Source organism: Saccopteryx bilineata, chromosome 5 (genome assembly GCF_036850765.1).
Source record: "Saccopteryx bilineata isolate mSacBil1 chromosome 5, mSacBil1_pri_phased_curated, whole genome shotgun sequence".
NCBI lineage: Eukaryota > Metazoa > Chordata > Mammalia > Chiroptera > Emballonuridae > Saccopteryx > Saccopteryx bilineata.
Window position 1 is genome coordinate 66,369,306 of NC_089494.1, and position 22,355 is coordinate 66,391,660.

The 22,355-nt window shown below is 39.7% G+C and overlaps 1 protein-coding gene and 2 pseudogenes across 1 annotated transcript in view; 2 read left to right on the forward strand and 1 right to left on the reverse strand.

Annotated features, from left to right (window-relative positions):
• UBR3 (ubiquitin protein ligase E3 component n-recognin 3) overlaps nt 1–22,355 on the reverse strand; it is a 240,891-nt gene that overhangs the window by 124,349 nt on the left and 94,187 nt on the right. Inside the window, exons 9-10 of the mRNA XM_066233324.1 lie at nt 17,781–17,960; nt 17,087–17,220 (exon numbers count right to left, since the gene is read on the reverse strand). Coding sequence (XP_066089421.1) covers nt 17,087–17,220; nt 17,781–17,960 — 314 coding nt within the window. The remainder of the gene's footprint in view (nt 1–17,086; nt 17,221–17,780; nt 17,961–22,355) is intronic.
• LOC136337935 (kanadaptin-like) lies at nt 54–13,454 on the forward strand (annotated as a pseudogene).
• On the forward strand, nt 10,254–10,354 carry LOC136307111 (U6 spliceosomal RNA; annotated as a pseudogene).

Genomic DNA, 22,355 nt, shown 5'->3' on the forward strand with positions numbered 1-22,355 from the left:
GTGCCCGCACCCACGCGGCTCAGGGCTCACCGGAGGGCAGGCGGCGGCGGGATATGGAGGAGCAGTTCTGTAGGCAGGGGCGGAAGCCGGCTGGTCACCACTGGGCTCAGGTGTGAGCTCAGTCTTGCCCGGCTGGGGAGACTGGGCCGTGTAAAAGAGGTCAAGTCCAGCTGCTGGCAGCCTGTAATCTAGCCTGTGGGAGAAGGGCGGGAACCCCAGAAAGGGTGGAGACCAGCCCCTGTGCAAGGGCGCAGGAGCATGGCCTTGCCCCGCCCGTGCAACCCAGGCTTGTGGTCTGAATTGGGAGCCGGCTCCTCCCGCAGGGGTGTAGCCAAAAGCCCAGAACAGGCGGAGTTCCGCTACTGAGCTGAGCGTGGACACGCAGTCCTGCCTGGCTGGTAGAGCCAAGGCTAGCAGCCGTTCCACGAGCGGGCTCCTCCTGCAAGGGCCGGGCGAAAGTCCAGAAACAGGCGGAGACCGGCAGCTGAGCAAAGGTGCTCGCCAGTGCCCTCAGGACCGAGCATAACGTCACACATGGGGGCGGGGCAAAGGCCAAGGCCACCAACGCTTGTGCACCTGAGCACATGATCACAGCCACTCCCGTGAAGAGAAAATGCGGAGGCAGAGAAATACAAAACAAATAAACCAAGAGAAATCCCCAGAAAAGGACCTAAGTGAATCAGATATAACCAAATTACCAGATGCAGAGTTTAAAATAACGATTGTTAGGATGCTCAAAGATATTAGAACAATCATAGATGGCCATTACAAAAACCTAAATAAAGAGATAACAAATATAAAAAAGGACATTGAAATAATAAAAAAAGAATCAGTCAGAAATGACAAATACAATATCTGAAATAAAGAATACAATGGAAGGAATTAAAAGCAGGATGGATGAAGCAGAGAATCGAATCAGTGACTTAGAGGACACGATAAATAAAGGCACAGAAGCAGAGCAGAAAAAAGAAAAGAGATTCAAAAAGTCTGAGGAAACTCTAAGAGAGCTCTGTGACAACATGAAGAGAAATAACATCCGCATCATAAGAGTTCCTGAAGAAGAAGAGAAAGAACAAGGGATAGAGACTTTGTTCAAACATATTATAGCGGAAAAATTCCCCCAATTAAGGCAGGAAAACATCTCACATGTTCAGGAAGCACAGAGAACTCCATTAAGGAGAAACCCAAAGAAACCAACACCAAGACACATCATAATTAAAATACCAAAGCTAAGTGATAAAGAGAAAATATTAAAAGCTGCTAGAGAAAAAAAGACTATCACCTACAAAGGAGCCCCCATAAGGATGACTTCTGACTTCTCAACAGAAACACTTGAGGCCAGAAGGGAATGGCAAGAAATATTCAAGGTAATGCAGAACAAGAGCCTACAACCAAGACTACTTTATCCAGCAAGGCTATCATTTAAAATTGAAAGAGAAATAAAAAGCTTTACAGAAAAAAAAAATTAAGGAATTCACTGCAACCAAACCAAAGCTGCAAGAAATGCTAAGGGACCTGTTGTAAACAGATCAAAGAAGAAAAAGAATATAGCAAAAGAGGAATACAGTTTTAAAGAATAAAATGGCAATAAACAATTACATATCAATAATAACCTTAAATGTAAATGGATTAAATGATTCAATCAAAGAATAGGGTAGCTGCATGGATAAGAAAACATGACCCACACATATGCTGTCTACAAGAGACACACCTTAAATCAAAAGATGCACACCGACTGAAGATAAAAGGATGGAAAAAAATATTTCACGCAAATGAAAATTAAAAAAAAGCTGGGGTAGCAATACTTATATCAGACAAAATGAACTTTAAAACAAAGACCATAGTTAGAGATAAAGAAGGTCACTACATAATGATAAAGGGAGCAATCCAAAAGGAAGATATAAGCATTATAAATATCTACGCACCTAATATAGGAGCACCTAAATATATAAAGCAGACTTTGATGGACTTAAAGGGTGAGATCAACAGCAATACTATAATAGTAGGGAATTTCAATACCCCATTAACATCATTAGATAGATCCTCAAGAAAGAAAAATAACAAAGAAACAGCAGACTTAAAGGATATATTAGATCAACTCGATTTAATAGATATCTTCAGAACATTTCACCCTAAAGCAGCAGAATATACATTCTTTTCAAGCACTCATGGTACATTCTCTAGAATACACCACATGTTAGGGCACAAAAGTGGTCTCAACAAATTTAAGAAGATTGAAATCATATCAAGCACTTTCTTTGATCACAATTGCATTAAACTAGAAATCAACCACAACAGAAAAACTGAAAAATACTCAAATACTTGAAAACTAAATAGCATGTTATTAAATAACAAATGGGTAAACAATGAGATCAAAGAAGAAATTAAAAAATTCCTAGAAACAAACGATAATGAGCATACATCAACTCAAAATTTATGGGACACACACACAAAAAAATTTATGGGACACAGCAAAAGCAGTACTGAGAGGGAAGTTTATAGCTTACAGGCATACCTCAAGAAGCTAGAAAAAGCTCAAATAAACAACTTGACCCTACATCTAAAAGAACTAGAAAAAGAATGCAAGTAAAGCCCAGAGCTAGTAGAAGGAAGGAAATAATAAAGATCAGAGCAGAAATAAATGACATAGAGGCTAAAGAAACAATACAGAGGATCAATGAAACCAGGAGCTGGTTCTTTGAAAAGGTAAACAAGATCGATGAACCTTTAACCAGAATCACCAAGAAAAAAAGAGAGAGGACTCAAATAAATAAAATTAGAAACGAGAGTGGAGAAATAACAACTGACACAACAGAAATACAAAATATTGTAAGAAAATACTATGAAGAACTGTATGTCAAAAAACTAGACAACCTAGATGAAATGGACAAATTCCTTGAAACATATAATCTTCCAAAAATCAATCTGGAAGAATCAGAAAACCTAAACAGACCAATTACAACAAATGAGATTGAAACAGCTATCAAAAAACCCCCCAAAAAGAAAAGTCCTGGGCCTGATGGCTTCACAAGTGAATTCTACCAAATATTCAATGAAGAACTAACTCCTATCCTTCTCAAGCTATTTCAAAAAATTCAAGAGGAAGGAAGACTTCCAAGCTCCTTTTATGAGGCGAGCATAATTCTGATTCCAAACCAGGCAAAGACAACACAAAGAAAGAAAATTATAGGCCAATATCCCTGATGAATTTAGATGCAAAAATACTCAACTGAATATTAGCAAACCGGATCCAGCAATATATGGAAAAAATCATACACCATGATCAAGTGGGATTTATTCTTGGGAGGCAAGGCTGGTACAATATTCACAAATCAATCAATGTGATTCATCACATAAACAAAAGGAAAGAGAAAAACCACATGATAATTTCAATAGATGCAGAAAAAGCATTTGATAAAATCCAGCACCCATTTATGATCAAAACTCTCAGCAAAGTGGGAGTACAGGGAACATACCTCAACATGATAAAGGCCATCTATGACAAACCCACAGCCAATATAATACTCAATGGGCAAAAATTAAAAGCAATCCCTTTAATATCAGTAACAAGGCAGGGGTGCCCCCTTTCACCACTCTTACTCAACATAGTTCTGGAAGTCCTAGACACAGCAATCAGACAAGAAAAAGAAATAAAAGGCATCCAAATTGGAAAAGAAGAAGTAAAACTATCATTATTTGCAGATGATATGATATTGTATACAGAAATAAGTCTCAGTCAAAAAACTAGACCTGATAAATGAATTCGGCAAGGTGGCAGGATATAAAATCAATACTCAGAAATCAGAGGCATTTTTATATACTAACAATGAACTGTCAGAAAGAGAAATCATGGAATCAATCCCCATTGCAACCAAAAAAATTGAGTATCTAGGAATAAATTTAACCAGGGAGATTAAAGACTTGTACTCAGAAAATTATAAAACATTGATAAAAGAAATGTTTATCAAGGAAGATACGAACAAGTGGAGGCATATACCGTGCTCATGGTTAGGAAGAATAAACATCATTAAAATGTCTATATTATCCAAAGCAATTTATATATTCAATGCAATATTGATTAAAATATCAATGATTTACTTCAAAGATATAGAACACATATTCCAAAAATTTATATGGAACCAAAAGAGAACACGAATAGCCTCAGCAATCTTGAAAAAGAAGAATAAAGCGGGAGGTATCACACTTTCGGATATCAAGTTATATTATAAGGCCATTGTACTCAAAACAGCATGGTACTGGCATAAGAACAGGCAAATAGATAAATGGAACAGAACTGAGAACCCAGAAATAAACCCAGACTTTTATCAACAACTGATATTTGACAAAGGAGATAAGAGCATACATTGGAGTAAAGACAGCCTCCTCAACAAATGGTGTTCGGAAAACTGGACAGGTACCTGCAAAAAAATGAAACTAGACCACCAACTTACACCATTCACAAAAATAAAATCAAAATAGATAAAAGACTTAAATGTAAGCCGTGAAACCATAAGAATCTTAGAAGAAAACATAGGCAGTAAGCTCTCTGACATCTCTCGCAGCAATAAATTTGCCGATTTGTCTCCACAGGCAAGTGAAATAAAAGACAGATAAATCTGACTTTATCAAACTAAAAAGCTCTGCACAGCTAAAGACAAAAAAAAAACAGAATAAAAAGACAAACTACACAATGGGAGAATATATTTGACAATACGTCTGATAAGGGGTTAATAACCAACATTTATAAAGAACTTGTAAAACTTAATACCAGGAAGACAAACAATCCAATCCAAAAATAGGCAAAAGAAATGAATAGATACTTCTCCAAAGAGGACACACAGATGGCCAATACGCATATGAAGAAATGCTCAACATCACTAATCATTAGAGAAATGCAAATTAAAACCACAATGAGATATCACCTCACACCAGTCAGAATGGCGCTCATCAATAAAATAACACAGAATAAGTGCTGGCGAGGATGTGGAGAAAGGGAACCCACCTGCACTGCTGGTGTGAATGCAGACTGGTGCAGCCACTGTGGAAAACAGTATGGAGATTCCTCAAGAAATTAAAAATCGGCCTGACCTGTGGTGGCGCAGTGGATAAAGCGTCGACCTGGAAATGCTGAGGTCGCCGGTTCGAAACCCTGGGCTTGCCTGGTCAAGGCACATATGGGAGTTGATGCTTCCAGCTCCTCCCCCCTTCTCTCTCTCTCTCTCTTTCTCTCTCCTCTCCCTCTCTCTCCTTTCTATAAATGAATAAATAAAATAAAAATAAATTAAAAAATATTAAAAAAAAAAAAAGAAATTAAAAATCGAACTGCCTTTTGACCCAGCTATACCACTGTTAGGAATATACCCCAAGAACACCATAGCACTGTTTAAAAAGAAGATATGCACCCCCATGTTTATGGCAGCATTGTTCACAATAGCAAAGATCTGGAAACAGCCCAAGTGTCCATCAGAGGACGAGTGGATTAAAAAGCTTTGGTGTGTGTGTGTATACACACACACACACACACACACACACACACTATGGAATACTACTCAGCCATAAGAAATGATGACATCGGATCTTTTACAACAACATGGATGGGCCTTGATAACATTATACTGAGCGAAATAAGTAAATCAGAAAGAATTAAGAACTATATGATTCCATACATAGGTGGGACATAAAAATGAGACTCAGAGAAATGGACAACATGTTGGGGTTACAGTGTGGGGGGAGGAGAGGGAGGGGGTTGGGGGAGGGGAGGGGCACAAAGAAAACCAGTTAGAAGGTGACAGAAGACAATTTTATCAATGTCACCCCATCAAAATTAACCTAAAAAAAAAGAATGTGTCCACGGCTAATTCAGACAATTAGAAGAATAGTATAAGGATGCTAACTCTGCTTCTCAGGCCACATCCTGCAAAAGAGGCCCCAAGCAAATTGGTGATTTGGCTCCTCTGATTTTGCCAATTGGATTTTTAAAAAATTGGTCAGGAACGCCCTGAAATGGAACTAACAATACATGAGCATAAATTAAAAGGACTTTTAGATACTGGAGCTGATGTATCTGTTATTGCTAAGCTACATTGGCCTCCTTCCTGGCCCACTCATGCAGCAGCCACAGAATTACAAGGTATAGGACAGAGTAAATCCCCTCAACAAAGTTCTAGTTTTCTACATTGGGAAGATTAAGAAGGTCATTCTGGATTTTTTAAGCCTTATGTGCTCCCTGGATGGCCAATTAATTTGTGAGGTAGAGATGATTTGAAAAATATGGGAGTGTTGCTTGTCAGTCCTAATGGTGTAATCAGTACTCAGATGCTTGATCGGGGATTTTTGCCCACCAAGGGTCAAGGGAAAGAACAGGGAATTATCACCCCCATAGAAGTGGCACCCAATACCAGAAGGTGTGGATTAGGATATCAAAATTTAGCATAGGGGCTTTGGTAGCTCCTGCTACCTCAATAATGCATTGTGCAGACCCAATTACTTGGAAATCAGATAATCCTGTATGGTAGACCAATGGATCTTTTCTCAGGAGAAACTTAGGGCAGCTGCTCAATTGGTAGAAGAGCAGCTACAGCTTGGGCACATTGAACCATCTAATAGCCCATGTAATACACTTCCATATTTTGATCTTGTTGCCTCTTAGATTATACAGGGGCATAGGCGACCCTTACAGCTTATAGGTTTTGAGCCTCAAAATTATTGTTGTTCCATTTTTCAAAGGATCAACAACAATGGCTCTGGGAAACTTCCACTAAATGGCAAATCGCTCTTGCAAATCAATGGACAACTTTATACTGAAACTGTCAACTTAAAATCAGTTCAAAGTCTAGAATTACATGCCATGATCATGGCTTTTCAGCATTTGCCATATTCCTACTTTAATCTACATACAGACAGCAAATATTTACTTATGGTGTTTCCACTATAAAGACTGCTGTCTTAGGGACAAATGCTGATGAACTATTTCAGCAGTGCTCCTTCTTCAAAGACTTGTATGTCAACATAGAGCTCCATGTTTTATAGGACATACTCGAGCTCACTCCATGCTCCCTGGAGCTTTAGCACAAGGGAATGTCCTTTTTTTTTTTTTCTTTTCCTCTTTTTTCTTTTTCTTTTTCTTTTTTCTTTTCTTTCTTTGTGTGTGTGTGTGTGTGTGTGTGTGTGTGTGTGTGTGTGTGTATTTTTCTAAAGTTAGAAATGGGGAGGTAGTCAGACAGACTCCCACATGCGCCCTACCAGGATCCACCCGGCACGCCTACCAAGGGGGAATGCTCTGCCCATCTGGGGTGTTGCTCTGTTGCAACTAGAGCCATTCTAATGCCTGAGGCAGAGGCCACAGGGCCATCCTTAGCGCCCAGGGGGCTTTGCTCCGGTGGAGCCTTGGCTGTGGGAGGGGAAGAGAGAGACAGAGAGGAAGGAGAGGGGGAGGGGTGGAGAGGCAGATGGGCGCTTCTTCTGTGTGCTCTGGCTGGGAATCGAACCTGGGAATCCTGCACACCAGGCTGATGCTCTACCACTGAGCCAACCAGCCAGGGCCTAGGAATGCCCTTGTTGATCAAGATACCCAAAAGAAAATTATTTGGAGCAACCATGACAGATCGATCAATTCAGTCTCATACTATTCATCACCAGAACGCTGCAGCTCTGTGTAAACAGTTTCAACTTTCTCGGGAAGCAGCACGGCAGACTGGGAAATTCTGTCCAAGGGGTCCTATACTACAATCTGCCCCTTCATTTGGAGTTAACCTTCAAGGACCCCTACCAGGATAACTTTGGCAAATGGATGTTACTCATATACCTTCATTTGACAAACAGTCCTATGTCCACGTTACAGTGGATACATATTCTGGATTTATAGTAACCTCTGTCAGAACAGGAGAGGCTGCTAAGCATGTTATAGCTCATTGTCTGTATGCATTGTTCTATTATTGGATTTCCTAAACTGGTTAAACTGACAATGCTCCTGCATATGGAGCAAAAGCATTTACTGTATTTTGTCATTCTTACAATCTTTAAAGTTAAGGTATTACTAAAGTGTACCCAGCAAATATTTTAAGGTCAATTTAAAAAAAAAAAATTTTAAAGGGGGTAGTCATATCCTGGAACTCCTACAGGTCTACCATATCATGCTTTTTACTTTAAAAAAAAAATTTGTTTTAATTTCTTTTGAATGCTGATCAACAGGAGATGCCAAATCTTTTCCGCCTGCAAACTACTACCTTCTTTATTTGATCCAGCTAATAACACTGTTTTGTTTGGTTTTTTCAAATAGTTCCAGATATATGGAAAAGATTTATATAGGCGGATGGGGATCCTCAAACCCCGCAGCGAGATCTTCTGAGCATGGCTTTTAAGATAACTAGAGGCAGAAAAAGCCCAATAGAGATCAGAGGAACTACCAGCTTTTAGGATATGCCCTTAAAGGCCCCAACGCCCCAAAGGGGTCTCATAGGATGCCATCTGGGTCCTGCTTCAATAGTGGAAAGGAAGGTCATTGAGCTAAAGCCTGCCAGACTTACATGCCTCTGCTGTGAGGAAACAGGAACACTGGAAGGTAGGCTTCCCCCTCGCTCCTCTAAGGGAGAGTTCAGTCTCTTCCAGCCCTGCTCCAGCCACCTATGACCTAACCTTGCCCAGAATGCTGGGGTTAGCCACTGAAGGCTGAAGGTGCCCAGGGCCGTCGGCCCCATCTATGACACTGTGGACGAGCCTAGGGTATTTCTTCCAAGAAGCAGGTAAACTGATCTCATTTGCACAAGGGCCACTTAACTATGTCTTGCCTGAATAGTCAGGTTTTTTATTCTTCCCTTGAAGATCTCTGTTGTGGGTGTTGATAGTCCTATTTTCTGCTGCTTTAATATATAGTGTTTCCTTTACTCCTCCTACCTCAATGCCCCACTCATATTTCAGGCTGGGACCTACTCCTAATTTAGAGCTCTCCTTTCCCCTTTTGCCAACTTCTATTATGAATCTACCTTTGCCACCCAGCTTAGTGTATCCCAAGGTTCTCTTTACCAAGCCACAGTCACAGAGCTCCAGGGAAAAGCAACCTGGTCTCATCTCTCCAGGCAGAGGAGAACAGAAGCTCCATCTCCACACATGCTGCAGATGGCTTTTCCAGTCTACCTGAATCATTACCAGCTAGAAGCAGCAGTCATTGGGACTTGGACATGAGCTGCAAAGTATAGAATTGTGACAACAATTCCAGTGCCATGCGGACTCTTCCTGGCTGTGGACTTGTCTGGACTCCTGCTCCTTGTGACAGCTCCTAACAGACTGAACTGGGGTTGGGTTGCATTTTTCAGGGATTTGGCATGGTGTTGGGGCCAACTTGAACTTGGTGAACATGTTAAGGACACTACTCTTTTATGGATTCTTGCTGTATTGGCCAAGAGTTTGCTTAAAGGCTTTAATCACTATAAAAAAAAAATAGAAGACTAAATAAAGAAGATGTGGCACATATACACCATGGTATACTATTCAGCCATAAGAAATGATGACATCGGATCACTTACAACAAAATGATGAGATCTTGATAACATTATACGGAGTGAAATAAGTATATCAGAAAAAAAAAACAAGAACTGCAGGATTCCATACATTGGTGGGACATAAAAACGAGACTAAGAGACATGGACAAGAGTGTGGTGGTTATGGGGGGCGGGGGGAGGGAAGGAGGGAAGGAGGGAAGGAGGGGGAGGGGGAGGGGTACAAAGAAAACTAGATAGAAGGTGACGGAGGACAATCTCTTTGGGTGATGGGTATGCAACAGAATTGAATGACAAGATAACCTAGACATGTTTTCTTTGAATATATGTACCCTGATTTATTGATGTCACCCCATTAAAATAAAAATTTATTTATAAAAAAAAAAGAACTGAACAGAACCCAAGGCAACCATACAAATAAGCTATTAGTTGAAGTTCCCTTTTTGATTGCTAATTCTTTAGTTCTCAATTTAATACTTATGGAATATAAACACAAAAAATAGCATTTTACTTTAAATAATTGTATTTCCTCTAATTTACATTTATAAACCTGACAACACTACTGCTAAAGATTTTCTTTCTTATGAAACAATTATAATAAAGTGGTTAAGACCACTGGTTCTAAAATCAAATGGATTTGTTTTCAAACTCGGCTTTGATTTGTAGCTGTGTGACATAGACAAATTATTTAACCTATAAAAGAATGATATATTTACTTCATATGAGATATAATGAGGATTAAATAAGAATATAACATAAGTGCTCGCTTCGGCAGCACATATACTAAAACAATACAGAGAAGATTAGCATGGCCCCTGCACAAGGATGACCCACAAATTCGTGAAGCGTTTAAAAAAAAAAAAAAAAAAAAGAATATAACATAAAAAGTAAAGAACAATGTCTGGCATACTGAAAGTGCTCAGAAGAACATTTTATCTAGGAACTAGAAATTCCAATAACTGAGAAACTACTCTTTCAGGTACTACCAGATCAATGTGAGCTTGTTTTCTCTCTCTTCTCTCACTTCGAAGGTTAACAGAATACATTGCAATCTTGGCTTTCAAAGCTAAAAAATAAACTACTGCCTGAAAACAATGATTTCTTGCTATTACATAACCCCAGCTTCATAATCCAAATTCATCCTCAAAACAGGTGCAGAATAATACTCCTAAAATAACGTCTTTATTTCATATCAACATCCTACCCACCCTCCTAAATCATTGAATTCTGTTGGCTTACATGATACTGAAATCTGGTGTTTCTCCTTTCTCTCCATATCTAAATGTTAAGTTCTTTCTTCAAGGCCCATTGCTCTTCTCTTCCTACTTTATCTCATCCCATTGCCAATGATAAATATCATCTACATTCCCAAGGGTCTAAAATGTATACCTTAGTTCAGACTTCTCTTTTGAACACAAGACTCATATAGCCATATATCCCGACTCATTCCATCTCATATATTCCAACTGCCTATTCACTATTCCCACGTGGATGTTTCATAGGCATCCCAAACTTAGCATCTAAAACTAACTATAACCTCTCTAAACCTAATTTTTTATCAATCTTTTCTATCTCTGTACATAAGTTACCCCAAGTCTTTCTCACTCATCAACAACATACATCCCATCACTAAGTCTACTGTTTGTAACTCCAAAACACAACTTCAACATCTAAAAGGCATCTTGAATACACCTTGAATTTCAAATCTGAGTTTCCTAACTAGACTGTTATCACAGCATCTTAACTGGTTTATGAGCTTCTTGTCTGATGTTCCCCACACTCTCCTCAATCATGTAGATATTCCCAACAACTACAATGATCTTTTAAAAGTAAAACTGATCACATCAAACCTCTGTTTAAAAGTCTTCACTGGCCTGACTGGTGGTGGTGCAGTGGATAGAGCTGACCCAGGATGCTCAGGTCCCAGATTCAAAACCCCAAGGTCGGTGGCTTGAGTGCAGGCCCATGGGCTTGAGTGCGGGCTTTGTCAGCTTGAGCACAGGATCATCAACATGATCCCAATGTTGCTGGCTTGAGTCCAAAGGCCACTGGCTTGAAGCCCAAGGTCACACTGACTTGAGCCCAAGGTCACTGGCTTGAGCAAGGGGTCACTGGCTCAGTTTGAGTCCTCCAGTCAAGGCACTTAGGAGAAACAATCAATGAACAACTGAAGGGAAGCAACTACAAGTTGATGCTTCTCATCTCCTCCCTCTCTCCCCTTCTGTCTCTCTCTGTCTCAAAAACAAACAAAAAAAATCAATATAAAATCTTCACTGATTCCTTCTTAAAATTAAATTCAAGGTTCATTAACATGATCTATAAGGACCTGCTTTAATCATCTTATCTCTGCCAGTCTCTCCAATTCCATGTTCCACTCTGTGGGTCCAGGATCAATCAGTGGCTATTCCAGTCTATCTCTCCTACTACCCCCACTAACCCCTGTTTATTATTCATAAACTAGCTCTTTCATATTCTTCCTTCAAAAAGGTCTTCCCGGGTCCTCAAATCTAATTAATCTCCATATTCATTACCATCATAGCAATCTGTTATTATCCTCTAAAGTTTACAAAATAAATCTATGTGTTTACTTAGTGTCTATCTCCCCTATCAAACTGCTCCATGAGGGGAAGAATCACATCTATTTGGTTCAACATCAAAACCCCAAGAATCTAGGTAGTATCTAGCACAAAACAGCATCCAGTAAATATTTTTGAATGAATGAACAAACAAACCCCATACTATATGACAGTTTTTTGCTAAATGCTATAGTGGAGATCAAACAGGGTATTATAAAAACACTGGGACTGAAATCACAAATCTGACTAGAAGAAGTTAAATGAGCAGATTACATATCAGATGATTCTTATGAGTAGAATTTTAGAAAAGCTAACACTCATGGTTCTTCACACTGGTTAGAATCACTGCTGAGATCCTACTGCACATCAATTAAATCAAAATCTCTGACAATGGGGCTTAAGCACATGAATTTTAAAGCTTCCCACATGATTTTCATGTAAAAGAAGCACTGGACTAAGCAGAAAGAATGAGAGAGCACATGCCAAAAAGGGGCTAGCTTGAACAAAAGCACAGAAATCAAGAAAGAATATTGCAGGTGGCCCACCACAGTGGCTCCTGCTCCCAAGCGCCTTGGCCGGACTCTTCCCCTTATCAAGAGTCAACATTGGCAGAGGGGTTGGGAGGGAACTCTACCACAGTCCAAACCTATAGACCCTGAAGGGCAGCACAATACTCGGCACCCATAGCTTGTAAGGGACCAGCTGCTGCCTTTTCAGGAGCTGTCTGTGACATGCCTGGAGCATCCTTCAGTGTCTAGGTACCACGTCATGCTGCAGCATGGGGCATCCGGCCCCAATGGAGAATGTGACAGCCATCGGCCTGGCTTCTACCTTCTTGATCTGGGAAGCACCCACAGCATACCTCTTAACAGAACCCGCATCCCACCCTGCACCTATTGCCAAGTCCACAGCAGGCGTGTTCTATACTTATGTGGTAAAACTGGCTCTTTCTTCTTCAGGAACTAGAGGAAGACCAAGAGGCAGAATCCGAGTTGACAGTAATGCAATTGCACAAGAAGCAACAAATGAGGTTGGAGAAAATGATGCTAGAAGAAGACTCAGATGAATATGAGGAAATGGATACCACTGAAAGGGAGATGATGAAATGGGCTGCACCCAGGGAATAGAAGAAGATGCTGTAGAGGGGGAGGCTAGAGAGAACCCCGTTGTTTGAGTTTCAGCTGGAGAGAGAGGTCTTTTATATAAAGCATCCAAAAGAGGCTCTTCCAGGTTTTTTTTAACCAAGAAGGAGAATAATTAGAATATGAATTTGATGAACAGGGACAAAGCACTTGACTCTGCAGGGTAAGATTACCTGTGGATGATTCACAGAAAACAACTGGTGGCTGAGGCCATTCATTCAGGAGAGAAACAGAAGCAATGATCTAGTGCTCACTGGAAGCTTGTCAAATCCTCAATACTTTGAGATCCTCCTGCAGCAGGAGGCGGTATCTCAGAAAAGGAAAGCGGCCAAGAACTGGGAAGATGGACTTTTATGATAGTGATGATGACATATTTCTTGATTGGAATGGCCTGCTTGAGAAGCGTCTTTACTGAATGAAGAAAGTTGGGAAGATTAATGAGAAGTCAAGGACTTCAAATCACAGGTTGCAAAGTTAAATGATGCTAAAAGTAACTCTGAAATTTCAGTGAGAATGAAAGCCTCAAGCAAAGCTCTACCAGAGTCACCATCTCAGGAAATTTGAGATGAGATCATGTTAGAAATAAAACCAGTGATTACATCAGACAGTGTGTCCCAAAAGAAATTTCACCTGAGAACTTTAAACTGAGGAAACAACAGAGATTCAAAGGGTTGATAAGAACTGTAAAGCCAGCAAAGATTCCAGAACTAAAAAAAGACTGACAGTCAGACTACAGATGCTGAAAACAAAGTTAAAAAGCTTATATTACCTCTCTTTGGTGCCATGAAAGGAAGAAGCAAATTCAAATTAAAAACTGGAATAGTAGGGAAGTTACCCCCCAAGCATCCTGAACTCCCTCAAACTTTAATGGGAATGAAGGATGAGCCTGAAGTAGAAGAGGAGGAGGAAGAGGAGAAAGAAATGGAGGATGAGGAAAAGAAAAACCCGGAGGCTGGACACAGCAGGTTACAGCAGGAGAGAGGGTCAGAGGAGGTAGTGCAGGAAGAGTCCTCCCACAGATCTCACATGTTCTGAAACAAAACAGCATGAACATGTCTTAACTCAGCCAAGTGAAACAGAATTAAAATTATCAAGAGATTAGTGAAACAGCTGTATCATGTGAGGAACCTTTGGCATCAAAAAATGAATTTGAGCCTGACCAGGCGGTGGCGCAGTGGATAGAGCATCAGACTGGGATGCAGAAGACCCAGGTTCAAGACCCCGAGGTTACCAGCTTGAGCGTGAGCTCATCTGGTTTGAGCAAAAGCTCATCAGCTTGGACCCAAGGTCACTGGCTCGAGCAAGGGGTTACTCGGTCTGCTGAAGGCCCATGGTCAAGGCACATATGAGAAAGCAATCAATGAACAACTAAGGGGTCGCAACGAAAAACTAATGATTGATACTTCTCATCTCTCCGTTCCTGTCTGTCTGTCCCTGTCTATCCCTCTCTCTGACTCTGTGACACTCTGTCTCTGAAAAAAAAAATTAGTCCTTATTCAGTGAGAAATTAAAAAAAGAAAAATGAATATGAGAAAATTAGAAGTGAACTAAAAAAGAAAGCTCCTGGTTCAGGGAAACTTCCACCAACACTTCCCCCAATGATCCAGAAGATGACCCAGACCACTGTGTGGGAGTCCCACCTCAAGGTCAAAGTAGAGATGGCAGGACCCATCTTAATGACAAGATGGCTACTGATTGCTTCAGAATCCTAAAGGAAGACCTTGTGGATGGACCATGTGACATGGGATATTTAGGATAACATATCAAGTTGAATGTCCAGAGAAGGATTTCAGATGATCATTTGTAAAATCTGGTAACTGGCCTTTTCTTCTATACTGTTGGCTTCCTAAATTTATCTACCCATCTGATTCCCTTGAATGTATTATTTATGTTTAAAGATATGTATGTATGTAAAGAGGAACCACGTATTCTGAGAATTAGTAAAGTAAGAAACATGACTCCGTTAAAATGAAAGAGAAAAGAAAAGAAAGAACATTGCATACTGAGGAATGGTACTCCAATGAAGGTATGAAGACAAGAGGTGAATTATGAGAAACAAGTTAAGGGCAAATTGTGGAGAATCTTAAATGTCTCTATAGAAAACTCACACATTATCCTGGAAACAAATGAGAAGATAAGCAATTTTTAAGCAAAAAAAAAAAGATATCCACAGAACTTAGAAAAATAACAAGTATTGGTACAGATTACAGTAGGAAAAATATAGAGGCAGGAAAACAAGTTTAAAAATTGCCTTAACAACCCAGATTTTTAAAGTATAGAGGAAAAGAAGTGGAAGGGAGATGTTTCTGGAATAGAAGAGAATTCATAGCATCTCATACAGGTTGAACAAAGCTGGCACAGCAAGAGGAGAAGGTCTGTACATTAGATAACTGCATCATTTAAGACACCAGTAGGCCCTGGCCGGTTGGCTCAGTGGTAGAGCATCAGCCCAGCATGTGGATGTCCCAGGTTTGATTCCTAGCCAGGGCACACAGGAGAAGCAACCATCTGCTTCTCCACCCCTCCCTTCTCGCTTTTTTCTCTCTTCCCGTCCCACAGCCACAACTCGATTAGAGCACGCTGGCCTTGGGTGCTGAGGATGGCTCCATGGCCTCTGCCTCAGGCGCTAAGAAGAGCTCGGTTGCTGAGCAACAGTGTTAACACCTCAGATGGGCAGAACATCACCTCCTAGTGGGCTTGCTGAGTGGATATTGGTTGAGGTGCATGCAGGAGTTTGTTTCTGCCTCCCCTCCTCTCACTGAATTAAAAAAAAAAGATATCATTAAATAACATAAAGGACACAGTATGAACAGATGATTTTAAAAAGTTAGTTAGGGACCTGAGAAAACATGTACCTAAAAGGATATCTACATGAGTAACCAGAACTGTTGGAAATTTGAACCTGGCTAGACTATAACAAAGTTGTGAGTCATCTGCATTTAGAAGACTAGCTGAAGTCATGTGAGAAAATATAAATTTGCTTAAAGAAACACATATACTTAAAGAGTATATAAAAGAGAGCCTCTCAATAACACTGGAAAGAAGAGTAGGCTTTGCTGTCCTTCATTTTGCTTTCCTAAAAAAATTTTTACCCCTAAAAAGGGGTAAAAAATCGACTGAGATGTTCAAATAGTTTAAAATGGGTTGACCAAGTCACCTAAGTAGAAAAAGGCAGAGCCCAACCAGAATACAGGACTTCAAAATATTTCCACTATAAAATCTTGTCATCATACTTTTTGGTACAGGTTAGCAGGTTGGACTTGATGGTATCTACATAGCAAAGTTTTACTCAAGTCCTTAGTTTAAGGATCAGGGGATTCCATTTTTCTGGACTGTCCAAGGATTCTGGAGACCCATCAAACCAATACTTCAAAATACAAAGGTAAAGTATATAATTGTACAGAAAGACGTAAATACATGCAATTACAAATAAGCATTTTCTTACCCAATTATAAGAATTTATGTTGCTGCTATGTTACCCTTAAATTTTTTAATAAACCACTGGAATCTGTATGAAATGTGTACTGATTTTGTGCTTGGTATCTTAAAAGTGTAAACTTTGTTGAGAACTATCCTCATCCCTTGAAAGACAAGATGAATTAGGCAACTAATTGATAATGAGTAAATGAAACAGTAATTATGAGTATAGAGACTTATATTCACAACTAGGGAAGGCTGGAAAGATCTGACAATATAAATGAATTCCAACTTACCTAAGAATAATAATTACTGTCTCAAGTCAGCTTTCACAGAGCTGAGTTCAGAATTAAACACTGCAACATTATTATATACAAGTAAACAAATCAGTGTTCTCACATCTTTTTTTCTTAACTGTTTTAAAGGCAAATATAGAAATTAACAGAAATTAACATACCCTAACTTTACAATGTGATAAAAGCCCCCACATTGGCTGTGCACAGGCCTCAAGTTCAGCAGCAAAGGCAGCATAGTAGGTCTGAGACTCAAATTCCACATGCTCATTGAGTTCTCGCTTGTTTAAGTTCATACCTTGCAAAAATTAAAACAGATATAAACCTTGCTAAATAAAAACAAGATTTCATATTAAAAATCAAATAAAATATTTCCTACTATGACATATTCTAATATACACACTAATGGCAATATATATAGAAATAAGTAAATTGTTAAAAATACAATAATCTAGTCAGTCCATTTGGAACTCTACAAACTAGGTTTTCTTAAAAACACTTTGTAAATTGTCATTATGTAACATAATATATTAAGTAAAAAATTCAAAACTATTTTAATTGATGCTAGTTAAAATTTTTATTAAAGCATTATGAATCTTCTTGGAGAAAAATATTTCTTGGTTTAAAATACTAAAAATAATCACATTCTTATTGTTTCCTTTTTAATATTTTGACATTTTCATAACTGATATATTTTCATGAATATTTTATTAAAGTACTTACAAATATCAATTAATTCAAATGAGACATTTCAAATGTATCCTGAATGATGTGCTATTATCTTTTAATTAGTATTTGATAGTTCTGCATTAGGCATTTTTTAAACTAAAGAAATTAACAAAAAATTAAAATTCATACCTTGAAAGAAAGAGACAAAGTTCATCCATGTAACTAATAAACCATGGTCCTCCAAAAATCTCTTAGCCACACTTTGATGAGAAAGGATATTAATAAAATCACTGACAAGAGGCCAGTAAGTGTTATTCTTCAGTAATGCTTCTCCACAGTTCACAACCACATGTAAACTATTTTCTTCATCTAAAACAGACACACAGAGCCCAAAAAATCAGTTTTTCAAAAACTTTCCAATGATACAGATTATATACATTTTAGAATCAGAGACATCTAAATTCAAACCCCAGCCTGCCATTTAATAATACTTAGATGGCTTTAACCATGTTTACTTAGACTCTGAATCAATTTCCACATATGTGAAATAAAAAAAGACCCATCTTAAGTGAATTAAACAAAATGTTAACATAATTCTTAGTACATTATTATAATAATCTTTATCACATGTCCAACATAATACATGATATTGAACTGTTTATAAAACCATATTATTTTCTTGATTCTAATGACATAATGCAATATTTCAGTCCAAATCAATAAGATATTTTTATTGCTAGATTAATCTCATTCCATATCAGCAGTCAAATCTGTAAATTAAGCGATATATATTTAATTGCTTTCTTCTATTCAAAGAATATGTAAATACAATTTTAGTTCAGTATTTCAAAAATGAAAAAACAGAAAACACACATAAAAACAATCCTCAAAATTTAAATATATTGTTGAAGAAGGTATTTATACTTACACAAAACCTTTACTATTAGAATTTATCATATACATGCATTAACTTTCTTAATCTATTCCAATTTAACTGATTCACTAGACAAATAATCCCCACTCCCACTGTAAAATACACTAGTAACCATAATACACAAAATGCTCAAAGCTAGCAGCCTATTCCCTAGGACACAGCCAAATATGCTTAGCCAGAGTTAGTTTTTGTTTGTGTTCATGCAAAGTGTTTTTTATTATAAGAAATTTTAAATTAAAATAAATAAATTGATGAAATATGAAAGCATAAAGAGAAACATTACAAAAAAGATGAGCAGAAGTTTTTGAGAGACAATAAAAGCCTGAGAAAATGGCCCTGGCCGGTTGGCTCAGCGGTAGAGCGTCGGCCTGGCATGCGGGGGACCCAGGTTCAATTCCCGGCCAGGGCACATAGGAGAAGCGCCCATTTGCTTCTCCACCCCCCCCTCCTTCCTCTCTGTCTCTCTCTTCCCCTCCCGCAGCCAAGGCTCCATTGGAGCAAAGATGGCCCGGGCGCTGGCTCCTTGGCCTCTGCCTCAGGCGCTAGAGTGACTCTGGTCTCGGCAGAGCGACCCCCCGGAGGGGCAGAGCATCGCCCCCTGGTGGGCAGAGCACCGCTCCTGGTGGGCGTGCCGGGTGGATCCCGGTCAGGCGCATGTGGGAGTCTGTCTGGCTGTCTCTCCCTGTTTCCAGCTTCAGAAAAATACAAAAAAAAAAAAAAAAACCTGAGAAAATGCTAAAAAATCTTGGAGGAAAAAAATCAAAAAAGCCTAGAAAGATTTTTACACAGAGATTGCTTCATTAAGATCTAATGTTCCTGCCCTGGCCGGTTGGCTCAGCGGTAGAGCGTCGGCCTAGCGTGCGGAGGACCCGGGTCCGATTCCCGGCCAGGGCACACAGGAGAAGCGCCCATTTGCTTCTCCACCCCTCCGCCGCGCTTTCCTCTCTGCCTCTCTCTTCCCCTCCCGCAGCCAAGGCTCCATTGGAGCAAAGATGGCCCGGGCGCTGGGGATGGCTCTGTGGCCTCTGCCTCAGGCACTAGAGTGGCTCTGGTCACAACATGGCGACGCCCGGTGGGCAGAGCGTCGTCCCATGGTGGGCGTGCCGGGTGGATCCCAGTTGGGCGCATGCGGGAGTCTGATTGTCTCTCCCTGTTTCCAGCTTCAGAAAAATGAAAAAAAAAAAAAAAAAATCTAATGTTCCTATTCTAGTTTAAAGAAACTGAAACTAAAAATCATAGATGCTTTATGGTGCCAAAGAAACCATACTTTAAAAATGTTTTGCCCAGAATTAAAAGATTGGAGAATAAACATGCATTTCTGTGTTTTAAGTTAAAATGCACTATTTAAGATAATGTATCACTTTTTAATGATTCCTCACTTTAAACAACATTTACAGCTAATCACTTACTTTGTCACACTCATCAGTAAGGAGGGCTTCTACTGAAATTTTTTATTTCTATATATATATATATATTTTTTTTTTTTTTTTTTTTTGTATTTTTCTGAAGCTGAATGGGGAGAGACAGTCAGACTCCCGCATGCGCCCGACTGGGATCCACCCAGCACGCCCACCAGGGGCAACTCTCTGCCCACCAGGGGGCGATGCTCTGCCCCTCCGGGGCGTCGCTCTGCCGAGACCAGAGCCACTCTAGCGCCTGGGGCAGAGGCCAAGGAGCCATCCCCAGCGCCCGGGCCATCTTTGCTCCAATGGAGCCTTGGCTGCGGGAGGGGAAGAGAGAGACAGAGAGGAAGGAGGGGGGGTGGAGAAGCAAATGGGCGCTTCTCCTATGTGCCCTGGCCGGAAATCGAACCCAGGTCCCCCGCACGCCAGGCCGACACTCTACCGCTGAGCCAACCGGCCAGGGCCCAACCCTTGATTTTTAATATGAATACTTGCTTTCCTTTAGCAATATTTATATGTTTTAATTTTTGCAAGGTATGAAAAAAAGTAAGAATTCAATGAGCATGTAGACTTTGAGTCTCAGTCCTACTACGCTGCCTTTGCTACTGAACTTGAGGCCAGTGTGGGGCTCTTATCACACTGACATTTAAGTGAAGTATGCTCTCTTTTAGTGCTCTCAACATAGTGAGAGGGAATAACTGAATGAGGGAGAGGGTGTAAGGGCTTTCTATCAATTACCCACACCTGAAATCCAGAGAAGCCCACTGACTGACAACTACTGCCACTGTGAGATGGTGAGCCATTAATATTGATGAAACAGTGCTTAGAGATGCTGGGATTTAAAAATATATACCTATTTAAATATTCATCACTCTTCTATTTAATTAAAACCAGAGAATAAATAAGCAGAATATAATTACTCAAAATCACTATTTCTTGACACTGCTTTAAATATTACTGTTCTTATGAAAAACACCTTGGAATTTTTAATGAAACAATTAGGAGTTCTATTTTTACCTAAGTACTTTTGTCACTATAAAGATAGAGAACAATGATTCAGTGCTAAATGAGAGTCAATCATCAACAATTATTTATTGAGCACCTACTGAGAACTAAGCAACCTATTAAGATCTATGAATAAGCGGTAAATAAATCAAGATTTGTATAATCTCTCTCCTCACCAAGATTTAAATCCAAGAAGACATTGTATGATAGGGGCTATAACAGAACAGTACAGGAAGTCATAAGATCAAATAAAATTAGTCTACAATTCAGGACAAGACTCTCCAAGGAAGTGATATTTAAACTGAGATATACAGAATAAGGCAGAAATTAGGATCAGCCAAATAAACCAGTGATGGGGGAGAAAATGGTGCTCTAGGTAGACAAAGCTGTATTTAAAAAAAAGATAAAATCACTGAGACAATGCAAAGATTTGGTGGCACAAATGAGGCTACAGAGCCTTATAAATCAGCTTCATGGGTTTGGAGTTCATGTAAAGAAAATGGCAAGCCACTGGAAGGTGGCAGGGTGGTAAGAAGTGGGACATGGCCTGACCAGGTGGTGGCGCAGTGGATACAGCGTTGGACTGGGATGCCGAGGACCCAGGTTCGCCAGCTTGAGCGCGGGCTCATCTGGCTTGAGCAAAAGCTCACCAGCTTGGACCCAAGGTCACTGGCTCGAGCAAGAGGTTACTCGGTCTGCTGAAGGCCCGTGGTCAGGGCACATATGAGAAAGCAATCAATGAACAACTAAGGTGTCACAATGTGCAACGAAAAACTAATGATTGATGCTTCTCATCTCTCTCTGTTCCTGTCTGTCCCTATCTATCCCTCTCTCTGTATCCGTAAAAAAATAAAAAAAAATAAAAAGAAGTGGGACACAATAAGATGTGCAGTAGGGAGGGTGATAAAGAAGGGTGGTGATAACTAGTGGTAGAAGACGAGAGATAACAATGGCTTGAACTACAATGGTAGCATGAAGATACAGAGATAAAGAGAAATGGCTACTCTAAGATGTCTAGAAGGTGTAAAAGATAGACTCGGTGATGTTCATCATATCTGCAAGGAACAACAAGAAATCCAAAATGACTCCTAGGTTTGTAGGTTGGGCAACTGTGCAAATGGTTAGACAGTGGCACCAAAACACAGACCTGTGACAGACAGACAGACAAACACACACACACACACACACACACACACACACACTAACAAAAAATAAGCAGGCTTGACAGAGAGATAATGAGTTTTATTGTGGACATAGTGTGTTTGAGGGGTTTATAGACATCCAAAGAATATAATCCAATAAACAGTTTGATATGCAGGACAGAAGAACAATCAATCTGGGATTTCTAGCAACTACAGACACTCCTATTGTTACGCAACACATGATTTTAAGTTCCATTTTACACAAACTGTTTGATAAGGG